General features: G+C 35.8%; 1 protein-coding gene and 1 long non-coding RNA gene across 2 annotated transcripts; one reads left to right on the top strand and one right to left on the bottom strand.

Annotated features, from left to right (window-relative positions):
- Positions 1 to 267: 267 nt before the first annotated feature.
- LOC111894562 (uncharacterized) lies at positions 268 to 705 on the bottom strand. Its single transcript, XM_023890633.1, has one exon. It carries the CDS (start codon positions 703 to 705, stop codon positions 268 to 270), a length of 438 nt encoding a protein of 145 aa, XP_023746401.1.
- A 6117-nt stretch (positions 706 to 6822) lies between these two features.
- On the top strand, positions 6823 to 8352 carry LOC111894610 (uncharacterized). Its single transcript, XR_002851279.3, has 2 exons — positions 6823 to 7084; positions 7462 to 8352. It is a non-coding gene; the product is annotated as an uncharacterized LOC111894610 (long non-coding RNA).
- Positions 8353 to 25178: the final 16826 nt, after the last annotated feature.

The raw sequence follows: 25178 nt of genomic DNA, 5'->3' as shown, positions 1-25178 counted from the left end.
ATGGATATTGTAAATTCATTTCCTGAAAAGCCTGTGGGAGGATGGTGGGTTTATCTGGGAAGCTATTTGCGGGCTGGGTAAATAAAACAGTAGGCTATTGGGCCTGTTGTTGCTATTGACGACTTGGTCCAGAAGAAGTGCTAGCGGCCCATGGGGGATTGGGATGACGATGTGCTTGCTATCCCAAGGCCTACATCTGCTGCCAATTTTGGGCAAACCAATGAGGGGGATAATATGTGTTCCAGGAGCCCCACGAAGAATTCTCACTTAAGTTGGAGCGACGATCATGCTAACGTTTGTCGCTGCCACGCGATAATTATTATGTTGTCGGTGTTCAGAGTGTTGTTGCCGGTCACCACCACCGTTTTGCCACCGGTCTCGGTCTCTACGGTGAGGTTGATGTGACGGATTTTGAGCATCAATTATGGAAAGAAGAGCACCCGGAGAGGATATATGATCACGATGAGCTACCGGAGATGAACAGGGACGCAGTAGGCGTGTTTCTTCAACCATCAGCATGGATCGAGCTTGTTGGAAAGACAAAATGGGTCGTTGATGGCGGATGATGCTTGAGACATTTTCAAACTTATCTCTGAGGCCATTAATCATGTAAATGACTAGATTCTTCTTGGGCATAGGTTGTTCAATGTTGGCAAGAAGTTCTGACAACACTTTGATTTTGTGGCAGTTCTCGTGAATGGACATATCTCAGATCTCGATTGACCAGAGGTCTTGATCGAGTTGCATTGCACGTGAGTCTTTGTTGTCTCGGAAGAGATTTTCAAGACCTTTCCACAAATCATATGTTGTCATCCCGGGTTTCAAAACCACTTGGAGTAAGGATTTGTGAATAGTGCCGAAAATCCAAAGCTTGACAAGATTGTCAATCTGCTCCCATTTGGAAGTCATAGCTTCTGGTGCAGGATTGGAGATGTGGTGTTTGACTTCAAAACTGATGCAGTAGGCAGTAAATGGCTCACACCAGGTGTCATAATTGATTTCTTCGAGGCCGAGGGTGATGGGAACATAAGTACAAATGTTTATGGTACTAAGTGGTTTAACAATATCATCTGTATTGACTTCATCTCTAGCCATAGTGGGAAGGTATTTGTAAGACGGAAAATGTCAAGCAAAACTCTCACTGCCGATTCAGTCGATTTTGACTCTGATTTTAACTACAATCTATATTCTAATCGGTAAATAACAAACACTTTCAATCTAATAGTCTCATCTCATCGCCACGACTCCACGACACATCCAATGGTGCACTTTTTGCCACCGCTAACGTTGGTTATTGTGCCTTACGTGTTAGTTCCATTGATTTTTAAGTTTTCACTTTGCTTTGATTGACCTGTTTGTCATTAGGGATTACTGATTAGGTAGATGGATTATTAATTTGCTATTGCTATCTGGATTTTGGATTTCTAATTTGCATATATCTTCATTCGAAATTTTCTTATAATTTTTGTGTCCATTGGGTTGCTAGTTTTTACGTTTTCATTTGTAATTTAGTTTCATGACTTTGCGAATTTGATAGTTAAGGAAGTCATTTAGCAGCACGTGGAATCAAAATGTCTGAATACGAAATACCTTCTCATATTCAAGAGGAAATAATTAAAAGGATTCCTGTACCCATCCTCAGAAGATACCAAATCCTTAATCCCTTTATGCTGGTAACGAAGACTGTAACCCTTTCTCTGAACTGGCGAACCTTTGCTCTAACTACACATCCTTAGAAGAGCCTTTGAATTCTAACCATCTTGAACCCTTATGATTATGAAATTTTCCCCTAGCACTTCCAATGACTAACAACCTCATGCTACTGCCACCACCAGCTTCTTGTTACCACTCCTTCCCTAGCAACGATAGTAATTTGGACCTAAAGGCTCTTCCATAAACAGCTACCGATCCTACCTTAACAAATGTTAACACTTCTGAACTCTGAATCCAGTAGAGAACTTACCAGCTGATTTGACCATAAACCTTCCATACGATGCGCCTGAATTGACCCTATCAAAGAACTGGAACAACAACCGAAAAAAACTGGAACCCACTGAGCAAGATACGATCCACTAATGACTATTGGCATGCAAAATGGCATATAACATTTCTTAATGATATAGCCAGGTCAATAACAAAGAACCAAACCAAAGATAATGCTTACTCATACCAAAACAAGATCCCAAGGCAAATATAAATACTGATAATAACCGTGAAGAAGACAAAAAATAACATATCCTTAACAACATCTAATGAAACTATGACATCCACTGAATGACACTGAAATGCTCGACTATTCGCTGTTGGGGCTCCCTCCCTACCCTCACAACCGCCAGTGATCCTCAAAGTCACCGGAGTAGGTGCACCCACTGCTCCAACCCTCAACATCGGACAATCGGCCTTCTAATGGCCTACCTGGTTGCAACAAAAACACATCGAATCCGACTCATGAGGAAATCCCGACTAAAATGAGCCATCTGAACATAACTGAAACATCCACGAATTGCCTCCCACATCCTCCCTCATGGTCTCTCACTCTTGGCCCAACTTCCCTGGCCCTGATGGCCTCTCTAATGTGAATACTGAGTCTTTAGCCTTTAGCAATCATATCATTCAGGGTATCACACCCTGACAACTCACAACTCCTTGATGTCATCCCTTAATATGCCATGATACCTTACCTTCTTCATCTCCTCACAAACAAGTCAAACAATTATAAATAGGATGAGAATGCCACATACGCTAACCATCTCTCATAGGAAATGGGGTCTTTCTCCCCAAAGAACTCGGGAGTACCAAAAACACGGATCTCATGGAATGAAAGAGTGCAATCTCCAAAAATAACCATAATCTCAGTACGGAACGCGCCCCGATGCTCACCCAAAATCTCCAAAATCCCCTCATTGACCGTACCAAAGATCACATGAGTCTACTCTAAAATACCGCGGGTAATCTCAGACGAGATGAGCTCCCACATCCGCTCATCAATCGGCTCAGTACCTACACCTGAGCCTGAACCAAAACCAGAACCTCCTCCTAGTTTGCTCTTCACCATACCGAGACAAAACACTCATATCAATAACCAGAACATAGCCAAGAATCCACTTCCCACAGGCTTCCTAGATTCTCCAAGACTCTCCCCGATTCGAGTATAGATCCTGTGCTTTCAGTAGTACGGGCCCAATACTACCTTCCACACCTATCCATACTTTCCTCAAGAATCATCCCAAATCCTCTAAGACACCTTCTCAAATTGATACTCCAAATGCTCACTAAACAACATAACTAAACCCACTGAAGCATTTCCTAGGTTCCGACCTCACCCTACCATCAGCTGCTGAAAAAACTCCCCATAATGTTAGTTAACTACCTCATGAATACAATCACACGCGACACTGCTTAGATAATCCTTCGAGTAAAAGACTCATCCTTACAACGGTTAGACTCAAACGAGAGCTGCACAATAGGGCCAAATCTGTCACTCTTAGTTCATCCAACCCTTGCCACATGTGACTTAACATATCCACTTAATATTTAACTCACATCACTTAGGAGTTCCACAAAGCACAAAACAAGCAACATTTGTGTAGTAAAACTCCAAGTCACAGCCAAACGAAGAACATATCAATTCTACTTTCTGTTAGGAAGATTCCAGATCTAACATAACGTCAAATCCCTTTTAGGCTACAAGGCACCACATATCAGGTCAATCCACACAGTTGTATGAAATTCATACTTACTACCCTTGACAAGATAAGGCTCTTAACACTAAATGTCTTCCTAGGCTTCCCTAGGGCAATCACCACACCACTCTCCACCATTAGCTGCAGAAAGAAATCCCGCTATCTCCCTCTAATTAGTTCACGAATACAATTACATATCACCAAAACTAGATAATTATTCGAATGAAAGGTCGCACACTACAACAGTTAGACTCAAATGAGAGCTGCGCCATAGAGTTAAAACCTATCCTTCTAAAATTATTTAGTCTTGGTAATATGTAACTTAACATATTCGATTTCTAGTTAACAAAAACTAGTGAGAACTACTAAAACCACAAAGCAAGCAACATTCAAGCATCAAGTAATCAGAACCAAGCATAACCTAATCAGGCCATCCTCTCACTGACTGATCAGTACTAGCATGCAAGTCTACAAGCTCATACAATAGACATACTAAGGCATCTCTCCTATCATTATATCATGCAAAAACTAAGTAGATCCTTATCCTTAGCTAGAATGCAATTCAAAGATTCACAAATCAAACCATATCAGATAACATGTATGGGTATTTTTGGTAAAACTTACTTGAGCTCGGCCGATTGCATGCATCACACCCCTTGGTCTTTACAAAATCCTTTTAGTATTTTCTTTCCTTTAAAAAAAATATATTTTAAAACTCGTTTTCTTTTTAATAAAAATTACCAACTAAGGATGACTTAAAGGAATAAGATATTAATGCTTTAGGCTGTCCAGATCGAGTCTCACGACGTGGCGAGTTGTGTGTCACGTCGTGATGACGGGAGATATCATGACTATTTTATCCAGACTCTGTCACGACGAGACTAACTGGTGGTCACGACGTGAAAACCAGCTGAGGATGACTTTGACTGTTGAATTTTGACCATGGTTGACTTCTGGTTAAACTAAGGGTTTTGGAGTGTAGACTGAGAGGGTACTCTTTGTTACTGTTAGGTGCATTGTAAGATCAATCTTTTTTGGGTGAGAGCTGTGGTGTTTAGCTGCTACTTGAGAGGCGACTCTTTTCACTATACTCGCCTATGTGGTAGTATATGTTGACCACCTGGGTCTTATCTGTTGATTATTGCTATATGTTAACTGAGTTGATGATAACTCTAGGACTGTTATGAGTCCATGACACTGTTGATAGTCCTATTGTGCTGATAACTTGGGAGGTGTGTTGTTGATCCATAGGGCATGCTGTTAGCCCACTGGGACTGCAGATAGTCCCTAGGGTTGTTGTTAACCCATAGTTGATTATATTTGTGTGTTGTGTGTGATATTCGAGATTGCTGATAGTTCTAGGGCTGCTGATAGAACATAGTTGATTATTATGTTGTGTTGTATGAGATATTTTGGGGAACTCACTAAACTTTGTGCTTATAGTTGTGGATTAACTATTTTGCAGGTACTTATTGGATTCCAAAGTCGGGACTATACATACACACATCAACAGATTTATGATTAAGTTTCCACATTGTCTTCTTTAACTCTGATTCCTAAGTAATGGTTATGAACAAATGATTTGACTCAAATGTAATTTTACTAAAATGTATGTTTTTAATATTTTTAAAAGTGAAAAATCTGAGATTTTGGGATATTACATCATTATTGAAAAAAAAAACTCAAAAATCAAATCCTAAACTTGCAAAATCTAAAGAAGAAGATCGAGAAAGTACAAGTCGTCGGATCGGAGAAGAAAGAGGATTCAAATCGAATGAAGACCATTGCTCCAACATCACTGCACTAAATTAACCATAGTCACCTATAGTTTTTTCAACAAAAGGGTTATGAATGTGCACTCTGATGAGAGGGTAGTGGATTCACACTCCTCCCCAAAAACTATAACCATATCTATAACTATTATATATATATATATATATATATATATATATATATATATATATATATATATATATATATATATATATATATATATATATATAACCGTTTACCCACGCCAAGCGACATATGAGAATAGTTTTTTCATAAATTAGTTTCTAGAGGCAATAGTTTTCTTTGTGTGATTATTTGTCTTTTGTGAACATGTATCCGTGAAAAACAACAATGACAAAAGGTTTATTTCAAAAATTAGTTTTCTTTCAGTAACATATGATATTGTATGCAAGCTACATATTATTCTCACCGTCATTGAAAATAATGATTTTTGTATTCATGTTACTTCCGTAAGGGTGCAAGATGTAAACTTGTCTATGTCATATTGTTCTAGGCAATGACAAATAAAGTTGCCATGCAAAACATGATCAATCCAACTTGGATACATAAAGTAGGAACCGGTCCAATTCAATTATAATTGTATATTGTTGAATTTTATATTTTTCATCATTTCATGAGGCTTTTCTAAGACTCGCACGCGCGCGCGCGCGCGCACACACACACACACACACACATATATATATATATATATATGTATATATATATATTTGTTATTATATATTAATAATAATTCAATTAACTACATTGAACTAAAAAGGATACAACTAAATTTACTATGATAGGCATATTATCTATATATTAATTATTAAAGTCGGTGACACACACATATTTTATTGTTTATTTGTTTTTTTTTCCACCCCTAAACTTTATTTGCTTTTATATATATATATATATATATATATATATATATATATATATATATATATATATATATATATATATATATATATATATATATATAACCCTTAAACTAGTTTTGAACGTTTGTTTTTCATCTCTTGTAATTTTTATTCTTATTAGTTGCGGTTTTAGTCATGTTCTATATTTTAAACTTACACTTTTGACTCTTTATATAATTTTTTTTGATTAATTCTACGTATTATTATCATAATTTTTAATTAATTGTCATATGTGTATTGTGTGAATTAAGATTCAATTTCAAATTATATTTTTGTCTCTCTCTTCCAGAAGTAGTTTTTTCCATCGAAAGTTTATTTTATGATTTTGTGATTCACTTCGCAAATGTGTTTTTCTCGCAACGCATGGACCCACAGAATACTGGTAAGATAATTAAATATTAGATTAAAAAATGAATATGTTCTATAAGATTGAAAGAAAAGGCCGCGTTGCTTTAAGGCTCTTAACTTTCAAGTTTCAAGGCTCTTACTTACAAGTTACAAAACCAGGAGAGCCCAATCCTTTTGATGTTCCAGGCCAGAAATCGGGAAAAAGACAAGCAAAAATCGATTTATTTGGTCTTCACTCTCATCTTCCGATTTAGTGGATAATCACTCGCACTCTCACTCTCACTCTCACTCTCACTCTCATATGTCCTTGTAGCGACACTACAACTCCAAACATCCACCGCTGCTGTAGTGTTGTACCTTGTAAGTTTCATTCATTGCTTTTTAAGTTTCTCGATCTGCTTTTGTGTAAGAATTATGGGATGCTGCGTCAACAGTATTGTTTCTGACTAATGATTAGTGATTAGATAAATGGATCTTGGATTGCTAATTTTCTATGAAGAAAACACCTATATAACTTGTTTGATTGCTATCTGGATTCGATTGCTAATTTGCATATGTCTCCATTGGAATTTTTGTTAAATTTTTTTGTGTTATATCACTATCCATTTGATTGCTATTTTGCTACTGTATTGTGCTTTCACCTTCAATAGTGGCTACTGCAGAAAGATAGATGGATTACTAGTTTTTGTTTTTAATTTTTATTTGTAATTTATTTTTTGGATTTGTGAATTTGGTAGTTAAAGGAGTTCTCTAACAGCACTCAGAATCAAAATGTCTGAATATGAAATACCTTTCCATATTCAAGTGGATATCATGAAAAGGACAGTCAAATCATTGGCGTGCTGAGTTAATGAATCTTAATATGATAATATCCTTTGATGTGACTAATGAGAAGTTTGAGACGATAGACCTTCCGGATAGTTTAGCTTGCCATAATATCATGGACTTGCATATATCTAAGATAAGGGACTCGCTTGCCATGCTTCAAGAAAGGGAGAACATCTATACTGTATGGATGATGGAGCATAGTGTTCAAAGACCATTTACACAGCTGTTCAGTATAGAGACACGACATCATATAGTGGGGTTTAGGGAGAGTGGCATACCTATATTGCAAGTGACAGATAATCATCATGATGATTATGAGGTGAAGTATGAAATTGTTGTTTATGAGCCCAACTTAGAACACGACAACGTTCTTGAGACTTCTGTATCATGTTGCTGCTTCGAAATGCATTCCTACATGGAAACACTACTTTTGCTTGGTCGGCCTCGCTGGAAAAGTTATTGACATAATGGCCACATTCTGATGGTGGTCTTATGTTCCATGGTTGTCCTTTAAAAAGGTGAAGCAAAATTCGATTACTTCAATATTCTGACATCTGACTTACACGATTTTCATTCTAATTGGCTATAAACCCAACGTCTCTGACTCTCATATCGCCACCACGCATCCACCGGTGCTCTCTTTGCCACCACTAACCGCTGTTGTAGAGGGGTACCTTGTAAGTTTCATGTATTTTTTTTTGTTAAGTTTTACAAATTGATTTGGTTTCTTTGATGAATGGATTATGGTATGTATATGGATTATTGGATTGCTAATTTCTTTACTCTTTGTGGTTTGCTAATTTCTTTGGCTTTTGTGCAAAGTTTGAAAGTTGTAGGTTTGGTCCTTTTGGTCTTAGTTTGGTCGTGGAGTTGGTCTTTGTCAAAACTAAATAGAATATTATACCCTTTCAATTTATTTACTTATATATATATATATATATTTATTATGTTTTATTAAGATAAAAAAATGCTAATCAAAGGGGTATAATGGTCTTTTTAATTTTAATTGGACCAATCAATCATTATCAAACACACTCAAAAAGACCAAACCCGCAACCTGCAAACTCTATTGATGAAGGTCAAACAAAAGGGAAATTACAACACTTGCTAATTGTACAAAACTACAAATGACGATCTAAAGCATGAAAAATCGCCAAAATTGTCAAAAAGTAGGACTAGTCCTAAAAGATGACTAAATTGGTTCATTTAGAATCCATCAAAAGAAAATGACCACTTTGAGTTGTGACCTCATGTACGTGGTCTTATCACATGGTCCTGAAAGTTGATCACCCCAAGCGGTGAGTTGGTGGCAATGACCATATTACAACCACTTGAAGTGGCAGCAGGTGGTGAACATTGTCGTTTAGATGCCATGCTCAAAATTCTCCAATAGTCACGTCTGGATGCATTGTATATAAAAAATGCAGCAGTCCATCTTGATACTAATGCAACAACGAACCAAAAAAATATACCAAAGTAATATATCCCCTAAAAGAAAATATGAAACAACAAATGTTAACTGAGTTTGGACATGAATAATTTGCATATCTTTTTCGTATTCAATCATAATGATGCTATCAACATTATAAGAAGACTGAAGGACCACATTTGTAACTTATGATAGTACAAGGTTAGAATTGTAAATATTGTAAGAGTTAGTTTACATTCTGTTAGTTAGTTAGCTGCTTTCTCTTTTGTTTATATACATTGTAATGTTCATTGTTTCAATCAATACAATACATTACACCATAATATTCTCTCTCTAATTGTTAGAATGGTATCAGAGCTTGATTCTGCGAATTATCGAAGCAAATTTCAGAGCATCGTTTTCTTTCATTACATCACAGGTCATTCAATTGTTTGAATGATCTTCGGTTTCTTTTCCACAATATTGATCAATTATTTGATCAGTTGATCATAATCGTCTTTCTAATTCCGATTAATCATTGTTTTTCGATTAATCTTTTTGCTTCGATCTACTCTGATCTATGGGTGATTCTCCAGTTACGAACTCCAATTCTGTTCCACCTACATCTAATAACGTGGCCAATTCCAATCTTAAAAGCAATGATCCGAACATGTTTTTGGTTTCATCTCATCTCATCTTATTGGTAATGAAAACTACATGCAATGGAAGTATTCTATTCAAATCTCTCTAGGAGCAAAGAAGAAGGTTGGATTCATCGATGGAACTTCAAAGAAACCAGATAATCCTGGATCTGAACTCGATGATTGGACCAGTAATGACTGCATGGTTTGATCATGGTTACTAAATGCAATTTCCAAAGAAATTGTAGGTGCTTTCATATTCGCTACTACTGCTCGAGAATTATGGAATGAATTAGAAGAACACTTCTCTGAAAACAATGGTCCACTCATCTATCAACTTCAAAGACAAATTGCATCCATAAATCAAGGTGACTCTTCTGTTTCTAAGTACTACACAAAATTGAAACAACTATGGGATCAACTTAATTGTCTTATACAATTACCGATGTGTAATTGTGGATCTGCAAAGGCTATGGCTGATTTTACTTCATCCACTCGATTGATGCAATTCCTTATGGGACTGAATGACAGTTTTGAAAGTCTCAGAAATCAGATCTTAGTACTTGATCCCCTTCCTTCTGTTCACAAAGCTTACTCTATGGCCTTAAGTGTTGAAAAACAGAAAGAAGTTCAAATCAATTTTTCAAATCTACCTGAATCTGCTATGTTTGTTAAATCTTCTAATAACAATGGTAAAAGACAATTCTCCTCTAAGCCTAAAACAGACTTCAAGAACAAAGGAAATAATGACAGATATTGTAATCATTGCAAAGCTAATGGTCATACCAGAGAAGCATGTTTCAAACTTAATGGCTGTCCATATTGGTACAAAGAGTTGAAAGATAAGAAGAAAAACAATTATAATTCTGCACATATGGCTAACACTGGTGCACAAGAACATAATCCATTGTTTGATAACAATGAAACCAATTCCTCCAATCAAGACAACTCTGAGTCAATGAATAATTTGTTTCAACAGTTCAGTCAATTCATGAAGGCTGCTCAAAATCAGAAGGTGGATTCTCATTTTGCAAACTTCTCACACTTTGGAGATTTTGAAGGTATGGACATATCTTTACTGAACTCTTTACAGAGTGATAAATTTGATAAAAATATTTGGATTTTAGACACTGGTGCAACTGCACACATGAGCTCACAGATGTCTTATATTAAGAATCTAAACAAGGTAAACAGGTTTACACCTATTTTTTTTACCTGATGGAAGCATTAAACAAGTTACTCATACAGGAAAAATTGAGCTTAGTCCAAGGATAATACTTGAAAAAGTTCTACATGTTCCAGAATTCAAGTGTAATCTGCTATCTGTGAGATGTTTGGCCATGACTGCAACAATTGTGTTCAAGTTTTACTCAACACATTGTATTTTGCAGACCTTAAGACTAAGGAAATCATTGGAGAAGGAAGAGTAGCTGGAAAACTTTACATTCTTGATAGTAATTGTTTGTTGAATGTAATAGATAAAACTTGGAAGGATGATAAGAATCTGAATGAAAAGTCATATATTGCCACTTATTCTTGTAATACGGATACAAATAAGAATAAAGAAACTTTTTCTTTATGGCATAAGAGACTTGGTCACTCTTCTCAGTCTGTATTGAATTATCTGAAATTCATTCCTTCCAAACAAAACAATGAATTGCTACCATGTATTCCATGCTATCTAGCAAAGCAAAAAAGACTTCCTTTTCTTAACAGTGAATCACATGCTGATGATATTTTTAAGCTGATCCATGTTGATCTTTGGGGTCCGTATAAAACAAAAACCATTTCAGGAGCTTCATATTTTTTAACCATTGTTGATGATCATTCAAAATCTATTTGGACATTTCTCTTGAAGGATAAGACTCAAGTTCAACAAACATTAACATATTTCTTTGCATATGTTACCAGTCAGTTTTCTAAAACTATGAAAGTCTTAAGGACTGATAATGGAAGTGAGTTTGTTAATCACAAATGTCAAACCCTTTTATCACAATTGGGCATAATACATCAGAAGACTGTTTCTTATTCTCCTCAACAAAATGGGAGAGTTGAAAGAAAACATCAGCAATTACTTCAAATTGCAAGGGCATTTCTGTCACAATCCAACATGCCCATTACTTTCTGGGGACATGCCATTCTGATGGCTACTTACATCATCAACATATTACCTACACCAATCCTGGAATGGAAAACACCTTACAAATGCCTTCATAATAAAGATCCTTCATATTCCAGCTTGAAGACTTTTGGGTGTTTATGCTTTGCTACTAATGTCAAACCCCATAAAACAAAATTTGCACCAAGGGATATTAGATGCTGTTTTAGTGGATACAATCCAGGTCAGAAGGCTTACAAACTATATGATCTTGAAGATAAAAAGGTTATTATGTCAAGAGATGTGGTATTCTATGAATCAATTTTCCCTTTCATTGATTCAAATAATCCTGAAATGCCAATACCAAATCCACATGAAGAACCAGAATTCAATGTTAATATGGAAGATTTTATACCAGCTGATGATTATAATCCAGATGACTTGGATTTAGAAGGCCAACAAGAATATTCAGATCCTTCTGCTGAATCAACATCATCATCTTCTAGTTCTTCATCTAATTCACCAAATACTTCAGTAAATGACCAAAATGTCCCTAAAGATGAAGGACCTAACACCAGACCAAACAAAAGAGTTATAAGACAACCCAGTTGGTTCAATGATTACATCATGCTTTGTACTCATATTCCTGGAGAAGAATCTAAATCAAAAGTTTTTACTTCACCTCATTCTCCACCTACTTACCCTTACATTGAATCTCCTATTCTCACAGAAGCACACAAATGCTTTCTCACTTCTGTTTCAAAGGTTACTGAACCAAATTCCTATGCAGAAGCTTGTAATCATCAAGAATGGGTAGATGCCATGAATAAAGAACTGCAAGCCTTAGAAGAAAACAATACCTGGACAATTATGCCCCTACCAGCAGACAAGAAAGCAATTGGTTCAAAATGGGTGTATAAAGTAAAAATGAAATATGATGGAACAATTGAAAGGTTCAAGGCTAGATTGGTTGCTAAGGGATTCAATCAAACTTATGGAATTGATTATCTCAACAGTTTCTCACCAGTTGCAAAAGTAGTTACTGTCAGGATATTATTGTCCCTCTCTGCTTCAAATGGATGGTTTTTACATCAATTGGATATCAATAATGCTTTTCTTCATGGATATCTAGAAGAAGAAGTATATCTTACACCTCCACAGGGATAAACTAAAGCAAAACAAGGAGAAGTTTGTAAACTTGAAAAATCATTATATGGATTAAAGCAGGCAAGTAGACAATGGCATATTGAATTTTGCAACAAAATACTAAGCTTTGGTTTTAAACAGTCTGCTCATGATCATTGTCTTTTTGTGAAGGGAGAAGCAGAGAATTTCATTGCATTAATCGTTTATGTAGATGATGTTTTAATTACAGGACCAAATGAAATATTGATCAAAGAAGTGAAATCAAAACTCCATGAAGCATTTACAATTAAAGATTTAGGGGAAGCAAATTATTTTTTGGGAGTTGAATTGTTAAAAACTACTGAAGGTCTGTATATAAATCAGAGAAAGTATGTGATGGACATACTAAGTGATGCTCGTCTTACTGGGGTCAAACCTGCTCCTACACCAACAATGAAGAATGTGAATTTATGTGCTGATCAAGGGAAGACACTTCAGGATCCGGAAAAATACTGAAGATTAGTTGGAAAGTTGTTATATCTCAACTTCACAAGACCGGATATAAGCTATGTTGTACAGCAGCTTAGTCAATTCCTTCATTCTCCCACAGAAGTACATTGGAAAGCAGCAATACATGTGTTGAAATACTTAAAGGGATGTCCTTCAAAAGGATTATTTTTTGGGAAAAATACATTCCCAATTGAGATCATAGCATTCAGTGATTCAGATTGGGCAAGTTGTAAAGATACAAGAAGATCTCTTACTGGATACTGCATTTTTATGGGTAATTCAATGATTTCATGGAAAACAAAGAAGCAAAAGACAGTTTCCAGATCATCATGTGAAGCAGAATATAGAAGTCTAGCAGCTACAGTGTGTGAGTTACTATGGATTAGCTACATTTTAAGAGATTTAAATGTCCAGTTCAAAACTCCAATTGGCTTATGGTGTGACAACAAATCAGCTATCCATATTACTAAAAATCCAATCTTTCATGAAAGAACGAAACATTTGGATATTGACTGCCACTTAGTCAGAGATCAATATAAACTTGGCTTTATTACACCACAACATGTTTCAACCAACAAACAACTAACAGATTTATTTACAAAAGGATTATGTAACCTACAATTTCAGTTTCTGTTGTCCAAGATGCATCTCAATGACATTCATCAGCCGAATGCATCTTGAGGGGAGGATATCAACATTATAAGAAGACTAAAGGACCACATTTGTAACTTATGATAGTACAGGGTTAGAATTGTAAATATTGTAAGAGTTAGTTTACATTCTGTTAGTTAGTTAGCTGCTTTCTCTTTCGTTTATATACATTGTAATGTTCATTGTTTCAATCAATACAATACATTACACCGTAATATTCTCTCTCTAATTGTTAGAAGATGCTTTTTAGCAATTTCTAAGATTCTGCTAATACAATATTTATTTATAAAATTTTTAAGTTAATATTATTTTTATACATTCAAACGACTACATTTTAACTAAATTTAGATACGATTTTAATCAATGTGACCTCTAAAAAGCCTAATTATATTTGACTTCATATGTATCAATTTTAATTGGTATATTGTTTAGAGTTTGCTCGACTATCTATTTTATAGCATAAAATTATATTTAAATCAACATACGTATATTCTTAGCTTGGGCTGATAAATATGATGCAAGTAGGTCGAAACATTAATGCAATGTCATTTAAGTGACACTGCATTAGTAGCTAATATCAATAACCACTTTATGTTTTTTTTGTTAATATATATTTTATTATCTATAATCAGTAATTATTCAACAATAGATTAACATGAGTATAAATAATTTATAATTTAAATAAAGATAATCATTAAAATGTACAGTAATCATAAGTTTCAATTAACAAAATTTTAATTTATAAAATAATTTAATACGATATGCATATTAGTTAATTAAATATTATATCTAAAATATATATATAAATTATGTCTCATAAAAGTGAGAGTGCTTTTAAGCTTGACCAAATAGGCCCAAGAGAGCCCAATCCGTTTACTGTCCCAGACCGGAAACTGATGCCCGTAATCGCCACCACTCTCACTCTCATCTCTCTGACGTTGCATTTTTCGCCACCGCTAACCGCATTGCTGAAGTGTGCTAACTTGTAAGTATCATTCTTTACTTTTTAAGTTTTCCGATTGCTTTGGTGAAAGCATTACGAGATGCTGTGTGAACAATTTTGTTTATGATAGGTAAATGGATTATTGGATTGCTAATCTGCTATGCTTATGTTTTATTACTGATGTATAATTTAACTTGCTGCAAACACTTATATAACTTGTCGGATTTCTGTTTTGACTCGTAGATGGATTATTGAATTGCTATTTTGGACAAGACGTTAGTGTTCGAAGAAGACACTCAAAGGTTACAGATATTCAAAAATCGTGTTTTGGTGCCGAAGATGGGCGAGATCTTCTCATCGAAGAATCTCATAAAATTATGTATTCTATACACCGAGGCAACAATAAGATGGATTTGGACCATAAACCCTATTACTGGTGGTTAACAATGAAGATCGATGTGGCAACATACGTGGCTAAATGTGTAACTTGTTCAAGAGTGAAAGCACAACATCAGAAGTCATATGAACACTTGGAACTTTTACTTGTACCCATGGGTAAATGGGATGGTATTACCATGGACTCATAACCAAGTTACCAAAAGCAAGAAAAGTCCACGACATGATCTAGGTTATAGTGGACCGGGTGACAAAAAGTGCACACTTCTTAGCCACACGAGAGACCTGGTCTATGAAAAAGTTGGCAGAAACCTACATAAAGGAGTTTTTCAAGATTCATGGTGTACCCTTATCGATTGTATCTAATAGAGATAATCGATTCACTTCTAGATTTTGGAGGTGTATGCAAGAAGAAATGGGTACGAAGCTATGTTTAAATATTACTTACCATCCACAAATGGATAGACAGAGTGAAAAAACTATCCAAACATTAGAGGATATGTTGCACGCATGAAATTTAGAATTCTATGGTAGCCGGTATGATCATCTACCACTAGTGGAATTTCCCTACAACAATAGTTATCACTCAAGCATCAAGATGCCTCCTTATGAAGCATTTCACGGGAGAAAGTGTCGTACACCATCTTGTTGGTTAAAGTTGGAGTGAAACACTTTGAGGGACGTGAGATCGTTCAACGGACCGTTGATAAAGTGAAAATCATCGAGAAAGAATGCTAGTTGCTCAAAGTCGTTAGAAGAGCTATGCAGATAAGAAGCGGCTACCTGTAATGTTTGAGGTCGGTGATCAAGTATTACTTAAAGTCTCTATATGGAAGGGACTTATCAGCTAAGAATAACATGGGAAGTTAAGTCCTTGTTTTATTGGACCATTTAAAGTACTTCAGAAAGAAGGGAAGCAAGCATACAAGCTCAAATTGCCAGCGGAACTGGAAGGTATTCATAACACCTTTCATGTTTGTTATCTAAGGAAATGCTTAAGAGAAGAATCTAACATGATTCCACTTTTAGAACTAAGAATTGATGAGAACAAGAGGTTAGTCAAGGAGCCTAAAGCGATTGTCGATCATAAAACAAAAAAGTTGCGCACAAGATGATCGATTTGGTACTTTGGTGATGGAAGCATAGTGTTGGGCCAAACCTTACTTGGGAAATAGAAAGTGACATGAAAAGTCGCTATCCATAACTGTTTGATGTTGCATGATTTTGGGACGGAATCATCCTAAATGCGTGATAATTGTAACACCCACACTTTTCATTAGACGATAAAACTTCATTTATGTTGTCGTTTAAATGTAAAATGTATTACAAATAAATAAATAAACTAGAAGTTTTCTTATGTGTTACGTGTTTCCAAATTTTTCTTTGTATATAATATTGTATTTATGTTATACGGATAAATATTATAATGAACTAATATTTGTATGAAAATATGGTTAAAAACGAGATGAAAGGCTAAAAATATAAATTAGAAATAAAGTGTAATTAGGATAAATAATCTTAACAAAGTCGAAGTACTCGTCAATAGCTACGTGTTGATATAAAGAACACCTAAATTTCACGTCGTATGATTAAGTTATGGTTTTTCAAAGTTTCGATTGCGACACAGAAACCGAAATGAAAATCGGTTGATTGTTAGCCCAAACAATCTAAATGGAAGTTGTAGTACTCTTCAATAGGAGATTAACGATATAAAGAACATAAAAATGGAGCTCATATGAAGAAGTTATGATTTTCGTATCATTATTTTGTAACGTCCCAAAATTTAAGACCAAAAATTTCAATTTTATAATAATAAAACCATCGTCCAATACGTTTCATAAAAACCATAAAGAACTAAGAGTATAACACTAATCATCTAGTTACATCAGAGTTAATAAAAAGCTAAACAATGTGGTATGTGCAATGCGATCATCCCGAGCTCTTCCCCTTCGATATGGAAGTACCTGAAACATAACGTAACTGTTGGATTGGTATCTAGGTCCATAACTATTTTGGTATGTACTTGACCCGATTATGAGCATGGTCCTTTTGGGTTTCCATCACCATAACAATATGTAGGATGAATTAAGGAGAGAAAGGTTTAATTATGATTTATTGATATATTATAAGAATAATATATTAAAGGAAAAATCATAATGTTTAATTAATATGAGTCAAGAATTAATTAAGTATTAATTTTGTGGCTAAAAAAGATTAATTAAACTTAAGGGACTTATTGTGTAATTATAAGATAATTACCTAGATGGGCTTATGGACTCCATAGAAGTGGAGTGGACGAATTCTATGGGAAAACCCATTAGAAGTCGTCCAAGGCTTCTAAAGAAGGGGTTCATGGGCTGCTTAGGGCTTAAGCAGTCAAATTAGGGTTTCTTTGTCAGATAACCCTAATTGCCTAAGTATATAAGGAGACCTTAGGAACCAACAACGTGGCTAACTCAAGGATTAGGGTTTCCAGCCGTTTTTGGTGTCTCCTCTGGCTTCTCTTCTTCATCTTGTTGCTTAGTGGTGTTTGTGACTCCATTAGAGGTGCAACAATAAAGACACTATGCTTTTGAAGCCAATCCAAGCAAGGAATTGATTGTTATTGCAATATAACAATCAAAGGTAATTACTAAACCCTTATTTCAGTTCTTATATGATAGATCTAGGGTTTATAGCTTTGGATATTCAATTGCATGTTCATTAGACAAACTAGATCCAAAAGCTATTAGGGTTTGCATGTACACCATAGGAATGATGTATTGCTCTTAACTCATTAGTGGTATCAGAGACTAGGGCTGTTTGTTTCATGTATTTGATGCTATTATGGTTTATTCTTGCTTAAAATTAAAAAATTAGGGTTTTGGGGGGCTGGACTCACCGAGTCCATGGTGAACTCGATGAGTCCATGCCTAACTCGACGAGTTAGCTGGTCAGAAAGAGGTAATTTCGGGATTTTGTGCTTCTTTGGCTGCGGGATAGTTACCAAAACGTTTTTTATTGATATAAATCAGATTTTTATGATATTGGGTGATTATCTTTGCCAAAATAAAAGATAACTTCATATTAATTAAATAATTATTTCCTTATATGATTAGATTTAACTGTTTGAATTATTTGGTGAATTATCTTGCAAGAGATTGGACTAGGTCAAATTAGATAACCACTAATTAGTTGTTAATTGCCTTATTTGAATTTTGTGATCTAGAATATTCTTGATAAAGTTTGGAAAAGTTTGAAATTACTCCCTTTAGGTTTTATAGTTTAAATTTGAACTTAAAAGTTTTGTTTTTAAAATTTAAATAAGTTAAACCCTAATGTTTTGAAAAGTTTCAAAACTTGCCCTCAAGTTTTGGATTTTAAAATTAATTAAAAGTCTTAATTTGAAATTTTAAATTCTAAAACTCTAGTAATTTAAAAAGTTCAAATCACACCCTTATGGTTTTATTAATTAATTAAAGTGTATAATTAAAAGAGATTTAATAAACCCATAAAGTTTTGGTTTACATTTAATTAAATTAAAAGTATAATTTACTAAATTAAACCACCTAGTATTTTAAAAGTGTAAAATACAACCTATACTATATATATATATATATATATATATATATATATATATATATATATATATGAGTAAAAGTCAGTCTTACCGTTAGTAGGCCTAATTCATGAAGCTGGTCTATAAGGGGTGTTTAAGGAAATTGCCTATAAAATGGCGATTGAATGGGTATCCACTCTTACCCACCACACTCTTGACTAGTGGAGGGTCGTTAGCCGAATGGGTAGGATAGAACAGAAACCTTCCCTTATAAGTATAATGAAGTACACAGTAACTAAATGCTTATACAAATTCCCAAATCATAGTTACTTTAGGCAAAATGTGAAATTGTATGCTAACCCATGGAATTACACTTTGTACCATTGTCAAACATTAGTGGAGCGTGTGTGGTTAACCGACACACTAATTTGGGGATGACATTGGTGGCGAAGGGTGGCTCGATGCTTATCATAGATCAATGGTGCGTGTGTGGCTAACCAACACATTGATTAGGTGATAGTAGCATTGGGTGCACCACGTGATTCGTATGGTTATTCACACCTTATTTGTGACCCTCGGCATCCCAGTCACAAATTGTAGGGCATAATCGAGATTAAACATGCCATTGAAAATTTCAATGAATGTCAAAAGATCTAGGAGTTTCAATTCATTTAAAACTTAAACTTCCTTTTCGTTTTTCATGGTGGAAATTGGTAAATCTTCATTTACCTACCTTCAAATATTCTGCGACTAGATTACGGCATCCCTCTTCTAGGTTGTAGAGTATCGTGTTGGATCCTAGCTTGATGTTTCATTTGGGTGTTACATCAAGAATTCTAATCAACTTAACTTGATTTTTCTCCCGTTTTGTAGATGTCTAGTTCTGACAATCATGGTCTTCCCAAATCCTAAGGAACAAGTTTTCCAAATGAAGATGATGTTCCACTATATGATCGAGGAAGAAGAGATCATGCTTCACTTCCTCCACCTCCTCCGATTGTTCTCCCTATCTCACAAGTTCAAAGGCTTGAAAAGTTCAAGCTCACTCAAGCCCTTTTGGCAAGTAAACACGAAGATGGGAAACCTATATGTGCACACGTCTTAGAGATGAAGTCACACATTGATAGGTTCAGCATGTTGGGTGTCAAGATTTCAAGTGAGTTGGCTGTTGACTGGGTTCTTCAGTCACTTCCTGAATCATTGATAGGTGCAATTTATGCACCTATTTTGCATGTTTATTTCCGTCTTTTTATAGCATTCTACTTCATAATTCTTGCATTTAGTTGATTATTAGGGCAATTACATATTTCATTAAGAATGCCTGGTACTTCACTATTTTTGATTTATTTTGAAGGCATTTTGGAGCATGGAACGTGGAGCTTGGATGCATGGAGCTTGGATTCTTGGAGCTTTGGAGCATGTAGAGAAGATGAACCGGTCATTCCATGGAGGAAAGCATGAAGACATAACTCGAGTCATTGTTGCATTATCATCATAGCAAATGACTACGTTTGAAATGCGGTTCTTGTCACACTAACACAGGTCGTGTTCGTCCTTTATCATCTTATATTTGAGCAACATGACTCGCGGTGAAGCTAGATTGAAGATGGAGCCAACAGTGAAGACTTTTTGGAATTTTAGCAAAAAGCATGGGCCATGCCAAAAACACATGGTCAAGACAAATGGCCATGCCAAAAACACATGGGAAAAAGGCATGGCCATGCCAAAACGCATGGCCTTATGGCAAGTTACGTGAACTTTAATAAAAGAGGAGGAGACGTCATTTTGAAGGAGAACTATGGGTTTTGGAGCAGTTTGGGTGATCTTGGGTGATTTTAGGGAGAATTCTTGGAGCTTTTGAGAAGACCTAATCATTGTAAACACTTTGGATTTCATTTTTGTAAGCATTAAACATTCCAATTCCATCTTTATTCTTGTTTGATTTGTTCTTAGCCATGTGTGGCTAAGAAACACTAGTTTCTAGTTCTTGTTCAAAACATGTTGATTACTTGACTTGAAGCATATGATTTGATGCTTGATTTGTGATTCTATTCTAGTGATTATGTTTTTGTTTAAACTAGAATCCTTGAATTTGATTTGTGTTTGATTGACCACTTTCATGAATTGAATTTTTATGTAGTTAATTAACTTTTAGGGCACCTAATCGTTCTATAAATTTAATAATTGGTAGCAAGCAATAAGTTTTCTATTGTGAAACATATATCACATGTTTTCACACTTCCGAGCGTATGAGAAGAAATGAACATTGTTGGGAAGCTTGTACAAAACTTAATGCAGTTTTTCAATGCAATCTAAGAGTGTGTTTAGGTTGAATTAGTAAAGCTAGGTCTAGTCAAAGAGCGTGTTTTGGTTAGATAATTTGGCAAGCGAGAGGTATTAGAGCGTGTTAATATCTTTCAGTACCAACTTAGAATAGCAATCACAAATTACATCAAGTCATAATCAGGTTAAATGACAACATTGAGAACTAGAACTGGAAGCACTTTTACAATTTGTTTACAAATCTGTTTTATTTTGTGCATGTTTTTAAAGTAGATTGTTATTTTCATTATTTGACTTTTGCAAACAAATCACCCTTTGTGACCAAATTACCTTGCGCAAAGAGGTATAGACTTTCGTCCTGTGTCTCTGTGGTTCGACCCTGCTTGCCTTGTACTACTTTTAGTGCATTAAAGCAATGTAATTGGAGTCTATTGTACCCCTTTATTTGTTGGGTTTAACACCCCTAACAAATTGGCGCCGTTGCCGGGGACACGGTGTTACTAATTGTTTATGCCTAGATCTTTTCGTACATGTACACCACTACCAATTGACTTGGAGATAGAGAAGACTGCAAATAAGTTAAGGAAGCAAGCCAAGCTTCGTAAGAGGCAACCGTTTTCCGGTACTTCTTCATCATCCAATCCCCCGGTCATTAACATTTGGGAGGATATCCCCCTCTCAAGTGTGTCCGCATCCGAAACAGAAAGTCCATCACCTTCACCTCAACCATCCTCATCCAGAAATACCACCCCACCCTCTTCACCTACTCATAACAACCCAAACACTACACCCACATAAACTTCAACCACTACTCATACCATGGGAGATAACCATGGAGGGAATCCACCTCCAAATCCACCACCCGAACAAACTCTTCGCCAATCGGCGAGGCAAGAGCTTACTCAACAACCTCTTTGCATCACCTATCCGGCAACCATAAACCTTGAACCAAAATCTGGTCTTATCCACCTCCTCCCAACCTATAGAGGCCTAGAAAATGAAGATCCCCACAAGCTCCTCACAGAGTTCCATGTTGCGTGTGTTGGCATGAAACCACACAATGTCACTGAGGGCCAAATCAAGCTTAGGGCATTCCCCTTCGCAGTGCAAGACTCAACAAAAGATTGACTTTATGACCTTCCACTGGGGACCGTCAACACATGGGTAGATCTTGCACGCCGCTTCTTAGACAAATACTTCCCAGAAATGAAAGCCTCTACCCTAAGAAAAGAGATAATTGGGATCAAACAACACAAGAGAGAAGCCTTTCATACATATTGGGAGAGGTTCAAAAAGCTTTGTGCCCGTTGCCCAAATCATGGTATTAGTGAGTATCAAATCCTCCAATACTTCATTGAAGGCATGACTCCTTGGGAAAGAAGACTTCTTAATGCTTCAAGTGGAGGATCTTTGACTGACAAGACCCCAACTGAGATTTGGGATCTCATAAAAAACATGGTGGAGGATTCAAAGCATACTAGTCAAGATGAAGATTGGTACACAGATGCACCTCGAGGTGTAAAAGAGGTGCACACTCCTCAAATTGAAGCTCAACTATCTGATTTGACCAAGGTGGTAATGATGCTTGCTAAAGACAAAGGTGTGCAATCCATACCCCATCCTTATGGAATTTGCACTCAAGTGGGACACCTGACTGATATGTGTCCTCAATTGCAAGAAGAAGAATATGAATAAGCAAATGCTATGGGAGGCTATTCCGGGCATAATCAAAGAACTTATGATCAGCCCCGAGGCAAACAAGGGTGGAACAACAACCAAAACATGGGCTATCAACAAAGACCACCACCCCATTACCAAGCAAGGCCTCCATTCCCACAACAAAATTACCAACCGAGGCAACTACAACCTCCTCCTCAACAAGTTGGATCCTCAAGTATGTCCTTAGAAGACATAGTCAAAAGCCTTGCCACCAACACCCAAAGTTTTCAGCAAGAGACTAAGGCAAGCATCAAGAATCTTGAGCAACAAATGGCATAACTTGCTCAATCGGTGAGCAAAATGGAGAATCAAGGAAAGCTACCTCCTCAAACTGAAAAGAACCTGATGTGTGTAAAACCAACTAGTTTTAATCCTACTAACCCAGACAAAAAATAAACACACGAAAGGCAGTGTACCTATCGATTAGTAATATAGTTCAAGCAAGTAGGGTATCGAACACAGGGAACGGTAAACAATTAAAATAAATGCTAATATTATCTAAATAAAACAAATAACAAAAAGGGGGTTTTCTCTAGTTTTACAAGACTAGGAACTTAATTAGAATAACCAACACACAAATTAACTAACTAGCAACTAAAATAATTAATTACCAACTAAATTCAATAGTAAAGAGGACTTCTGTTTAGGTACGAATCATTTGTTCCCATGGATGATTTTAATGTATCGGATTAATTCTTCATTGGCTACCGATTAAGATAATTAGGTTCACGTTCGCTATTCCTAATTCTTAGAAAACAAATTAACTCAAGCAATGGCCAGTTATCTAAATTAATGGGTTTCCTAGATTATTGATTCGGGTTAAGTAAGACTTGTAGTGGTTAACTAAATTGGCCCTTCAATTAACCTCTTGTCGATGTTCATCCAACAAGCTTACACATTAACTTACCTATCTTCTAGTTAATTCTAGTTTCACGTCCGTTATTCCTAGACATACAACTATGTGGTCACAATAAATCATATGAAATTAATAACTAAGAGATGTTCATATAACTTAATTACTGATTTATTAACAGAAGAATAGTTATTGTCAACACATAAGGTTCTTTAACAAGCTTAACTAAACATAATTACCAATTAAAATTAATCCTACTCAAATAATCAATCCATGTTCACAAAATTGTCTACCCTAACAGAAGAATAAGTTTTTAGCTCATGGTTGCAGTAAACATAAAATCAAAAACGAAATCAAAGTATGTAAACATGATTCAAATCAAAAAGTTACTAAGAATAAACCAAAATTGTCTTGATTCTCTTCACAATTGAATGTAGGGTTGATTCTTCAGTTCCTCACGAGCTAGCAGCACTTCCAATCGTTTCTCAGCCTCCTAGGGTTTCTCTCCATCCTATGATATCGATCTAAAAGTCCCTTTATATAGATTTTCACAAAACAGAGGCTACTCGGCGAGTCCAGTGACCTACTCGGCGAGTCCGTCACTTAAAACCCGTGCACGGCAAGTCAGCGCGTCCAGAATCGCGAAACTTCTGACCAACTCGGCGAGTAATCGACCCTACTCGCCGAGTACATTTCGAATCAGCATTTTCTCAAAACATGAAAGTCGTCCGAAATTGTGTCTACTTTTCAGAACATTTTGAATCTCGTCAATCGGAGTTACGGTTCATGAGATATGGCCAAAACACTAACGAGGGGTCAAGCTGTCCAACAACATCCTTCTTTCTTCAAAATCCAAGATCCAAGCCTCCAATTGCTAGTTCCGCTTCATTTTCCACCCGAGCATGTAATTGTTGCTGAAAAATGAAATTATAAACTAATTAAGCACCTTTTGTTCATTAAATGAGACAGAAACAACATAAAGTATTAAGATAATGCATGAATTTTATAACTAAATATGTCCATATCAAAATACCCCACACTTGACTTTTGCTTGCCCCCAAGCAAAACTGAATTTTAGTACACTAATATTACATAAGACAACTCCAATCGAACCCATCCATTATGTCAAGACTGCAACGCATGCATTTGTGTCTAAAATTTTCCTAATAACCCCCCATACTCCAAATACTCACAATCCTCATAAACATTCGCCCACTTTTTCCGAACAATGCTCATTTTATGCATCCCTCCGAATCCATCCTCAGAAAACCTCTTAACCTCAAGGTATTTTTGGTTGAGGAACCCAAGCATACATAATCTAGACAATTACAATTTATGATACCACTATGGAGCTCTTTTGGAATTCTACACTTCTTTGATAATTTGATCTTTGATATCTTTGAATTCACCAACTTGTATTGACTTTTGGCATCTTCAACTTTTTTAGATTTCTTGGAATTT

Source organism: Lactuca sativa, chromosome 7, assembly GCF_002870075.4.
Source record: "Lactuca sativa cultivar Salinas chromosome 7, Lsat_Salinas_v11, whole genome shotgun sequence".
In the NCBI taxonomy this organism is placed as follows: Eukaryota; Viridiplantae; Streptophyta; class Magnoliopsida; order Asterales; family Asteraceae; genus Lactuca; species Lactuca sativa.
This window is presented reverse-complemented; position numbering and strand designations above follow the sequence as displayed.